Source organism: Octopus sinensis, linkage group LG24, assembly GCF_006345805.1.
Source record: "Octopus sinensis linkage group LG24, ASM634580v1, whole genome shotgun sequence".
Lineage (NCBI taxonomy): Eukaryota > Metazoa > Mollusca > Cephalopoda > Octopoda > Octopodidae > Octopus > Octopus sinensis.
In genome coordinates this window covers 1,708,953-1,721,479 of record NC_043020.1, presented here as the reverse complement: position 1 = coordinate 1,721,479, position 12,527 = coordinate 1,708,953, and the positions used below count along the sequence as shown (strand labels likewise).

Genomic DNA, 12,527 nt, shown 5'->3' with positions numbered 1-12,527 from the left:
CATGGCGTCTTATGGCGTATATATATATATATATATCAGCAACAAAAATAAATGCATTGACTTTGTGCTGTAGAGTGAAGAGAACAATACCCAACGTTTCGGCTGCCGGCCCCTCAAGAAGCACTCTCTTTCTGATGACCTTCCGTATAACCCCAAAATAGCCGGGTTAACATACGTCAAAGAATATCCGGATGTGAAACTCTCAGCATACAAAAGAAAAAAAACTATACATGGGTATCTTTGCCGAAGATAAATTGACATGAAGCGAAGCGTCTCTTGAACTCGTGATTGCTGCATCGCATCACACTTCGAAGGCTCTGCATTTTTTTTTCTTTACTACCCACAGGGGGCTAAACACAGAGAGAACAAACAAGGACAGACAAACGGATTAAGTCGATTATATCGACCCCAGTGCGTAACTGGTACTTATTTAATCGACCCCGAAAGGATGAAAGCCAAAGTCGACCTCAGCGGGATTTGAACTCAGAACGTAACAGCAGACGAAAAACCGCTTAGCATTTCGCCCGGCGTGCTAACGTTTCTGCCAGCTCGCCGCGCTGAAGGCTCTGCATTTGCAACCCCAAAACTGAAGATTGCTCTGAAATACATTATAAATAAAAGAGACAGGAAAGCCTTTGGTGTTCCAAGATGCAATCGAAAATGTAGAATATGTCATATTTCTGTGGAAGAAGTCACACGCGTGATTAGCAGCTGACCCAAAAATGTCATCAAAATCCTGCTTCCCCATGCGACACGATGTAGTCGCGAAAACAATATACAATGACTTTCGGTAAAAAGATTTTCCTGAAAGAAAATATAGAGCATCCTCCTGTTATTGAATACATACACAAATATTAACAGGAGGACTATTGGTGGAACATTTCCATCAAAACATCTCTCAAACATAAACATAACGGGCCGGATATTGTTATTTGGGACAGACAAGAAATTGTATGTACCTATTTCTTTACTACCCACAAGGGGCTAAACACAGAAAGGACAAACAAGGGCAGACAAAAGGATTAAGTCGATTATATCGACCCCAGTGCGTAACTGGTACTTATTTAATCGAAAGGATGAAAGGCGAAATTTGAACTCAGAAGGTAGTACTGTCATAAAGGTCAGATGCCCTGCTTATGTGAACATCTCTTTGAAAATCAAAGTGAAAGAGGTTAGCTATAGACAACTGTTTCGATTCTTTCGGCTACTGTATCCAGATTATATATTTACATTTACACCATCAATAATTGGTACACTTAGTTTTGTGGGGAAATGCCTAAGTGACAATCTGGATAAGCAAGGCTTTTCAAAAAAGAAACCCACACATTACAATATACAAACTGTAAGCGGAACAGTAAAAAGATGCAAGACTTTTCGTAAGTTTAAAATGTGACGTTTTTATTATCTACAGTCCAACGATGGAACTTTGAATCTTTGTTAGAAACCAGCTGCTTCCTCAGAGGAAGAATTTGAATAATTAAAAACGAACAAAAAGAAAAAGCACGTACACACACACACACACATATACATACAAACATGCAGGGTTATATTTTGTTTGATTGATGGTAAAACCATCCACCACCCGACGCCCCCGAAAAACACTGACACGTATTTGAAACAAGAGAAACACTACAGCATACGCAGCTACACATGGCATCATATTGTTCGACTAAAACCATTCAAGGCGATGCTCTAGCATGGCCGCATTCAAATGGCCGAAACAAGTAAAAGAACATATAAAAGGTATAAATGTGTGTGTGTGTGTGTGTGTGTATGTGTATAATATATATATAACCATATATATTATACACATGCAATGACGATACAGAATGCATAGATAAAAAGTAGACAAATAAAACTAGTAATATTTATATTGCATGATGGCATCAGGTAGCCGATAAGTGTGGACGAGCTTTGCACAGCATCTACAAGGCTTTTACCTCAATCTCACTTAACCACATACACACACACACACACACACACACACACACACACACACACACACACACACATATAAACACATACATATATACACGCATACATATATACATGCATACATATACGCATGTAGAAACGGTGCTCTATTTTCTTTTTGCTTCTTTACTCTGGCGATGATAAGGACGACACGTGAGTATCTAGTCACCGTCTTAGTACATCACAAAGTTGAAGACCCTCTAAAGTGCAGAATTGGGGATTATTTTTCCTGGTTGGTTCAGTAGAAAGCTCTATCCCCCCAGAATGTCCCTTCACACGTTCCACGGATGACAGGGAGACGCATAACAGATTCCTCATATACTGGGCCCTGAAATATCCAATCTACAACACACACACACACACAACACACACACACATGCACACACACATACACACACACATACACGCACACATGCACACACACACACACACAAACACATCTACATACGCACATGCGCACATACACATATGTACATAATCACACATAGCGACAGTAACATATATGCACACGCATGCAAAAATACATACATAAATAGGCACACACATACACATTAGCATCACAAACACCACACACACACACATACAGACACGCACGGAAACAACAGAAGCACACAGACGCACAAGCATGTATAAACGCACATAGATACACACATTCACATGCACGCGCCCTCACAAATACACCTAGTGACATACATGATACGCATACTTACATATATGCATACACATACACACACTCATACAAAAGACAAACAGATACAAACATACTTGCACATACATACATACATACATACATACATACATACATGCATGCATACATACATACATACATGCATGCATACATACTTGGAAATACACACATACATACATACATTCATACATACATACATTCATACATACATACATACATACATACATTCATACATACATACATACATACATACATACATACATACATACATACATACATTCATACATACATACATACATACATACATACATTCATACATACATACATACATACACACACACATACATATATACATACATACATACATGCATTCATACGTACATACATACACACATACATTCATGCATGCATACATACATACATACATACATACATACACACATACATACACACATACATACATACATTCATACATACATACATACATACACACACACATACATATATACATACAAACATACTTGCACATACATACATACATACATACATTCATACATACATACATACATACAAACATACTTGCACATACATACATACATACATATATATATACATACATACCACATCTCGTCCTATAAAATGAAATATTTCCTTCAAAGACATTCTTGAAATGGTGAGGATTCTATCCAGAAGACCAACGTCTTCGGACAGATTTACAATCTCTTTATTGGGCCTTACTACTTAACTGCTCTCTGTCTGTCTGTCCGTTTGTCAATTGGGTGAAACTATAGTCTCTCTCTCTCTCTCTCTTTCTCTCTCGCTCTCTCTCTCTTCCTTCCCCCTCATCCCTCCATACTAATTCACTCTATTTTTTATTTTCATTCATGCTCATTCGTCATCTCTCTCTCGTTCTCTTTCAAACTTACTCTCTCTCTCGCTCTATTTCTGACTCTCTTTTACTGTGTCTCACTCATTCTGCTTCTCTCTCCCCACCTCTCTGTCTTCCTCTCTCTCTCGTTCACTCTTTCTGTCTCTCTTTCATTTTCCTGCGTCTCTCTGCCCCAACCTCTTTCTTTTTTCCTTCTTTCTTTCTTTCCTTCTTTCCTCCTTTCTCTCTTTCTTTCTTTCTTTCTTTCTTTCTTTCCTTCTTTCTTTCTTTCTTTCCTTCTTTCTTTCTTTCCTTCTTTCTTTCTCTCTTTCTTTCGTTTTGTCTCATATTTTATTTCTTTATATTTTTCTTAATTAGTTTCTTTTTTAGTGTCCCTATTTCTCCTCCCCATCATTGATTTCGACCTCCCCCCTCTCTCTCTTGTCTCTTTCTCTCTCTGTCCCCTACCCCGCTTTTACCTAAAGCCACTTTCTTCAATGTATGAGATGATACGGGTGAACCAGTTTAAAAACTCCCCGCTTTCATATACACACTCAAACACACAGCTAAACGCACAAATATACACATGCGCAGACATGAACACACACACACATATAGATACTCACATAATCAATAACACACACACACACACACACACACGGGCGCGCGGTCTTTGGGGTCGGTTAATTCCTGTCTCCGCAGCGGATCAACGCTTGTTTTCTTACTCTCGGGATTTTCATCTAAAATATTTGTTTACTTCCATCACTGACATCAAAATAAGCACCAGATAGTCTCCTCATTAACATTCTGAACTCGCTGCACCGTGTGCCCTCCAGCCCTCCAGCCTGCCAACCCTCCAGCCCGCCAACCCTCCAGCCCGCCAACCCTCCACCAGAAGGCTTTATACAGTCTCTAGCAACCAAATCCACTTCGATATTTTCACTTACTTCTGAGAAGTGATGTTTGAGGCGCAAGAGTGGCTGTGTGGTAAGTAGCTTGCTTACGAACCTCGTGGTTCCAGGTTCAGTCCTACTGCGTGGCACCCTTGGGCAAGTGTCTTCTACTATAGCCTCGGCCAACCAAAGCCTTGTGAGTGGATTTGGTAAATAAAAAACTGAAATAAGCCCGTCGTATATATATATATATGTATGTATATATATATATATATATATATATATATATATATTACGGAGATGTACTCGCATAGCAAGTAATTTGATCTGAGATCGTGTGCTGAAACGAAAACAATTGCAGCGTGGAAGGTGTTTATAAGCCATTTAAGAAACACACAAAAGCCGTTCGATTCACTCCAACATTTAAGTTTAATTTGTCAAAATATTTTCGTCGCTAAAATCCGCGACCTGTTCACTGACAAAGTCCGTGCTGCATCTGTATATATATATATATATATATATATATGTATATATATGTATGTGTATATGTTTGTGTCTGCGATTGTCCCCACCCAACATCGCTTGACAACCGATGCTGATGTGTTTACGTCCCCGTAACATAGCGGTTCGGTAAAAAGAGAACGATAGAATAAGTACTAGGCTTCCAAAGAATAAGTCCTGGAGTCGATTTGTTCGACTAAAGGCGATGCTCCAGCATGGCCGCAGTCAAATGACTGAAACAAGTAGAAGAGTAAAAGAGTACGGAACATGACTGTTCCGTACGAACTGAAGTTACGACCATTTTTTAAACCCCAAGAGGACGCCTCCCACTGTTCCTACTTTCATCTCTTATAGAGATCTTCTAACTAGCTGCTTTGCTTGTTGCAAGATCAGTGACTGATTATCACTTATCATTTTTTTTATTGCGAACTGGAGCGAGTTACTGATAACTCTAGCGAACAGATATAGACAGACAGATAGATAGATAGATAGATAGATAGATAGATAGATAGATAGATAGATAGATAGATAGATAGATGTGTATGGAGGTATGTGGCTTAGGGGTTAGGGTATTGAACTTATGATGGTAAGATTGTGGTTTCGATTCCTGGACAGGGCGATTCGTTATGTCCTTGAGCAAAACACTTCATTTCACATTGCCCTAGTCCACTCAGCTGGTAGAGACGAGTAATCCCGTGACGGATCAGCGTCCCTTCTAAGGAGGAATTAATACGTCAGGGAAACCAGGAAACCGGCCCTATGCTCCTTATCGAATAGTGTGGACTAAGTACCTTGGACAAAACCTCACTCACCTGTACAGATATGTTGAGGATGTAGTGCGTAGACCCAGTTGGCCACATTGTGTCATAGTCAAGGACTTCCGTAAGGATGATTTCCCGCCCTCCAGCTGACAGGGAGAACTTTCCTCTTCCATCGACCTACATGGGGTAAAAGAAATCAATAAGTCAAAAAAATAAAATGAAATATGGCAAAAACATAGGAGGAAAGTTAGAGAGATATCAATGCGCCGGACAAAATGCAGAACTGCATTTTATCCGGGCTTTGTGAATGTAGAAGTGAATGAAAGATGGAATGAATTAGTAAAGGAAACAATAAGTGTGTATGAAGAATGGGTGAATGAATGAATAAAGTAATGAAGGAGTTAATTGAGTGATTGATAGAAGAATGAAGGAACCAATAAATTACTCAATGAATGAATCAATCGGTGAATGAAGCGCTAGTGACTGTATGAATGAATGAAAGAGAGAATGAGTAATAGTTGTTTGGTTCTATACATGGGTGAATGATTTAATAAGTGAATGAGTGAATGAATGAACGGATGGATGGGTTAAAGAATGAGTCGATGGATCAATTGATGAATGAGTCAATGGATCAATTGATGAATGAGTAATGGGTATTTGAATGAAGGAATGAATAATCTAATTGGTGAATGGATCAATACACGAGAGAACGTTTCAACGACTGAATCGATCAATCAATCGAGGGATCAATAAATGAATGAATGAACGAATGAGTGAATAAAAAATGGATTACTATGAACGAATCTTTACACGAGGAGAAGAATGGATCAATTGATGAATGAATGTTATGTATGAATGAATGAATGAGTGAGGGAATAACTAAGTGGCTGGATGTACCTGTATATGAGAGAAGGAATCAGTTGATGAATGAACAGATCAATGAATGAATCACTAGATCAATAGATGAATGAGTGATGAATGATGTGATGAATGAGTGATGAATAAATAAATGTACGAATGAATGGTGAATAAATGTACGAATATGAATAAATGTACGAATGATGTGATGAATGATGTGATGAATGAGTGATGAATAAATAAATGTACGAATATGAATAAATGTACGAATGATGTGATGAATGAGTGATGAATGAGTGATGAATAAATAAATGTACGAATGAATGATGAATAAATGTACGAATATGAATAAATGTACGAATGATGTGATGAATGAGTGATGAATGAGTGATGAATAAATAAATGTACGAATGAATGAACGAATGAAAATTTTTTTTCTCCTGTTGCCATAAGGCCTGAAATATTGAGGTGGAGAAAGAAGGTATATCGATTACATCGAACGTAGTGAAATGGATGATTTGATCCATAGGTGAGTGAAGGAATCGATTAATGAATAAATGAACTGATGGATGAAGACACGAGTGATAAATTTAGCGGGGGGGAGGAGTGTTCCAGTTGAAAATAACGGACGTTACTCACCTCGCTGTCGTTGTAAGGATGAAGACGAAACAGCGCGATACTCCCGGTGATGTCATCATCTATAGCCTTATCGTTTAGAGTGAAAATGATGCTTCCAGGCATCGTTAACTGAAATGAAAGTAACAGCAACAACAATAAGAATCGTTTAACGTTATTGGCAGAAGGCCTGTATGATCGGGAGAGGGGTTACATTGACTACATCGACCCCTGTATTCAACAGGTATTTATTTTATCAACACCGAAAGGATGAAAGACAAAATCGACCTCGGCGGAAATTGAACTCAGAACGAAGCGGCAGACGAAATACCTATTTCTTTACTACCCACAAGAGGTTATACATAGAGGGGACAAACAAGGATAGACAAAGGTATTAAGTCGATAACATCGACCCCAGTGCATAACTGGTACTTATTTTATCGACCCCGAAGAATAAAAGGCAGAGTCGATCTCGCCAGAATTTGAACTCAGAACGTAAAGACGGATGAAATGTCACTAATCATTTTGTCCGGCCTGTTGACGATTCTGCCAGCTTACCACCTTAAAAACAACAACAACAACAATAATAATAATCCTTTCTATTAAAGGCACAAGTTCAGCAGTTTTAGAGGAAGGGTTAAATGGACTAAACTGACCGTAAAGACGGACGAAATACCGCTAAGCATATTGTCCGGCGTGCTAACGATCTTGCCAGCTCGTTGCCTTAACAACATCAGTAATAATCCTTTCTACTATAAGCACAAGGCCTGAAGTTTGAGGGGAGGGGCGATAGTTGATTAAATCGACCCCAGTACGCAACTGATCCTTAATTTATTGATCCCCGAAAGGATGAAAGGCAAAGTCGACCTCGGCGGAATTTGAACTCAGAACGTAAAGACGGACGAAATACCGCCAAGCATTGTATCCTGCGTGCTAAAGATTCTTCCGGCTCGCCGCCTTAAAATATCAGTAATAATAATAACAGTAATAACTACAACAACAACACTATTAATTTCTTGTCGACCACTACTAACTCTAATGAGCTTTGTACATTCAAACAAATTGATGCACAGTTTTAATATTATTAACTGTTATGAACATCTAAACTTCTCAACATCGAAATTTTTCAACATGTTTTTCTAATTCATAATTCTAAATTTTTACCATTGCTAAACAAAAAATATTATTGAAACTAGTGTGGTATATATGTAAATATATTTATTTTAAACAATTACAAGTTTTTCAAATTTAGTTTCATTTACAACGACAAATTTGCCTATATGTATGTATACACACACACACAAACACACACGTGTATATATATATTTTTGAAAGTCTCTGTGAAAATTACTTAATACAGTTTTTTACGTACAAAAGGGATTTTTAAAAACATTTTTTAAAAAACGTTATAAAATCTTTTACCAGGGTGTTATTAACCTTCTTGTAAGAAGTTTTTTCCTAATGTGCGTGAGCGCTTATTCATACATACATACATAATACATGCATGCATACATACATACATACATACATACATACATACATACATACATACATACATACATACATATATATATATATATAGAGAGAGAGAGAGTAGATCAATAAATAGATAATGTGTATGTGTAAACACACGCACACACACGCATATATATATATATATACATGCATACATTTATACACACATATATACACACATGTTATTCTATACAGGGTGATGCATACCTCATCAATATCAGTGGCGTAAGATGACATTGTAAAATACGGCCGCTTTTCATTGACATCAGCAATAGCTACACTTTGCTTGTACTGAAAGACAAATGTAATTAACATAATTAATGCAAATTCTACACGAACTACCAAATTCAGCTTGTGTCATAAACAAATAAATACATAAAGTCATATACCGTATTTCCAAGATCATAAATTATATTCCTACAAACAGGGCCTGATTAAGACCCATAGAGGGCCTGGAAGATTTTGGTGCCCCTATATATATGTAAGTCAAAATATTAACAATAATATACTAAAGAATAAATTTTTATTTTTCAACATGTAAGAAAACTAACAGTAAGATAGAAAATAATGTTTATTTTTGTTTACTTCTATTTTATTTATATTTGAAATACTTTTTTTATTGCAAATTTTTTTGATCAGATTCTCACTATGATACCAGGAATATTTCTACATTAACCTAAATCTCTCTATATATAAACGGCAAAATGTCTGTCTGTGTGCGTGTCCTTTATGCAAATCGACAATTTTTCAGTTAGAGGGCTCGTACTTTCTATGTTCATTCAAAACCGTCCAAGGGTGGTCGTGCACATTTTTACATTTCCCCAGTTACCCCGCAAAGCCATTAAAAAAATCAATAGAAGTGACATTTTTGTGAATTTTCTATCCAAATAAGAAAAAGCAATGGGGAAAATATATAATGATAAAAATAAAATTAGAAAGAAAAGAAATACTACGAGAATAAATTAAGTTCGGATATATAATTGGGTCCCGACTGAGGCGAAATTAGTGCAGTATTATCAATTAATATATATATAGATCGTTAGCCACTACACACATTTTTTTCTCTCCTTGTTTTTCTCCTTGTTTTTTTCTGTGTCCCTTCTTGTAGAAGAGCGTAGGTTCGAAACGTAAAAGACTTTTTCTATTCCTGAGCGTTATACTAATACATCTGTTTGTTTTCTACACCACCTGTCCTCGTCTTTTATTTTTTTCGTAAACACTCCCTATATATATGTATATATGTACACACACACACACACACACACACACACACACATATATATATATATATATATATATATATCTGTATGTATGTATGTATGTATGTATGTATGTAAATACAGAGAGACTCAACCATCTACACATAATGGTAGGTTAATCCATTGCGAATGGACGGTCCAGGATTATGAAAATAGAAGAAAGAACGAAAATCTGTTCGCCTGTGTAGAAAAAGGAAGTGATATAAAGCGTGTGTGACTATTAAACATAGAACCAAGTAGTCCGGAGTTTGTATGAAATTCCAGTTTTTCAGGAAATATTTGCTTAAGTGACAGCATTTAACAAGTATTTACTCTCGGCAAATATTTGTTGAAAAACTGGATTTTGTGCTATATGGTGCTGCACATAATATTCAGACACTCTCCGTATTACAACCTATAGCTTATATAAATGAGCAGATATTTTCATCCTTCTCATTTGATGTCCCTAAATCTTCCAGACGGTGGATTAAAATATATGTTTCATGCATGCGTGTGTGTGTTTGTGTGTGTGTGTGTGTGTGTGTGTGTACATATATATTTATTTTTTAATTTTATTCTTTTATTCTTTCAGTCATTTGGCTGCGGCCTTGCTGGAGCACCGTCTTAAAGGGTGTTTAGTCAAATAAATCGACCCCAGGACTTATTCTTTGTAAGCCTAGTACTTATCGGTTTTCTTTAGCCGGATTGCTAAGTTACAGGGGTGTAAACACACCAACATTGGTTGTCAAGCGATGGTAGGGGGCAAACACACACATACACACACATATATAAGGGGCTTCTTTCAGTTTAATAACAACATTAGTAGGAAACGAGATTGAATCGAACGCAAGACCTCGTCGTAAAATAATGGTGAAGCCTTACCGTGTGAGTCATGCCGTCCTCTGTGCAGTTAAGTGTGTATTTCAAAGATTCTATGACAGGTTCCTGTTGTAAAAGAAATACAAAAAGTGGAGAAAATGAAGTAAAACGAGACGAAATCCTTGAAATGGTAAAATTATAAAATAAACAGTTTTTAGATTTTACAGTTATTTTTATTAACCATTTATTCAGGAAGGCCTTTTAACGCATGGAGGCATTTCGATCAGAGTTTAGGGTGTGGTTACGTCCCTTGATCGTAAAATTGTGACCTCGGTCCCTGAACCGGACAATGCGTTGTGTTCTTTAGCAAAGCACTTCAAGTTGTTCCAGTCCACTCAGCAGGCGAAAATGAGTGACCCTGCGACAGACAAGCATATATGCATGCGTGCTTGTATGTAAGTATGTATGTATGTATGTATGTATGTATGTATGTATGTATGTATGTATGTATAAAGGTGAGATGCCAAAATCGTTAGTATTTTGGGGAAAATACTTAGGAAAATACTTAGCAGCATTTCGTCCGTCTTTATGTACTGAGTCCATATTCCGGCGATGTCAACTTTGCATTCATCCTTACACGTCGATAAAAGAAGTACCAGTTGAATACCGAGGATCGATTAGCCCTATCCCCCAAATTTGAGGCCCCCTCCCTATAGTGTTTACACACATATATATATATATTCTTTTCTACTCTAGGCACAAGGCTCGAAATTTTTTTGGGGGGGAGTCGATTACATTGACACCAATACGCAACTGGTACTTAATTTATCGAGCCTGAAAAGATGAACGGCAAAGTTAACCCCGGCGGAATTTGAACTCAGAACGTAAAGACAGACAAAACACTGCTTAGCATTTCGTCCGTTGGGCTAACGAGTCTGCCAGCTCGCTGCCTTATACACACATATATATATATTATAATACAACATATATACTTACGTGTGTGTGTGTACACATACACACATACACAAACATACACACGCATACATACACACACATATATCTTGATAAATATTGTAGGTGTCGTGATGCCTTGGGTACTCTGTAGATATGGTGGAGCTGATCCCTCTCTAAGAGAGAATACGAGCGATAGTTTCAAGAAATTTGGAGAAATAATGAGACAGAAAGAAAAAAATACGAGCTGGATAGACTGCAGTGCAAGACTACTACTTAATGTATCGACCCGAAAGGAAGAAAGATAAAATTGACTTCTCTGGTATTCGAACCTACAGTCCAAAGAGTCAGAATGATTGCCCCAAAGAAATATATCCCATACCTTAATGAAAATGGCAACATCTAATAAACGGAACTACTTTCTCACTCGAATTTACTTTCAAGTTTTACCATTTTTCTTTGTCGATAATACGTACCTTGGAATCTTTCTGGTTTATTTCTTCTAAGTCAGGTGACTGGATAAATGTGATCACATGATCTCCGCTTGCTGTTGTGTTCATTTCAAGATAGCCAAACGGTTCTTCTTCTTGAAACTCCCATTTTTCTTTTCTGTTAAACGGTATTTTCAGAATAACTGTTCCTGTCAATGGAAATTAAAAACACGAAAAGAAATTAATTCTTTTTTCCCTAGTTTTAGTTTCAAATTTTGGTATAAGGCCAGCATTTCGTGGGGGTGGTTAAGTCGGTTTCATTGACCCCCGTCCTCAATTGGTTTCTATTTTATTGACCCCGTAAGGATGAACGACAAAGTCAAGTTCAGCAGAAAGCGGACTCAAAAATTCTATT

The 12,527-nt window shown here is 37.2% G+C and overlaps 1 protein-coding gene across 2 annotated transcripts in view; it reads right to left on the bottom strand.

The window, feature by feature from the left end:
* Nucleotides 1-12,527, bottom strand: part of LOC118767744 (protocadherin 18-like) — a 33,181-nt gene that overhangs the window by 6,132 nt on the left and 14,522 nt on the right. For both annotated transcript variants that reach the window (XM_036512826.1, XM_036512827.1), the window contains exons 4-8: nt 12,158-12,321; nt 10,794-10,856; nt 8,881-8,964; nt 7,183-7,290; nt 5,737-5,862 (exon numbers count right to left, since the gene is read on the bottom strand). In XM_036512826.1, the coding sequence (XP_036368719.1) occupies nt 5,737-5,862; nt 7,183-7,290; nt 8,881-8,964; nt 10,794-10,856; nt 12,158-12,321 (545 nt within the window). The remainder of the gene's footprint in view (nt 1-5,736; nt 5,863-7,182; nt 7,291-8,880; nt 8,965-10,793; nt 10,857-12,157; nt 12,322-12,527) is intronic.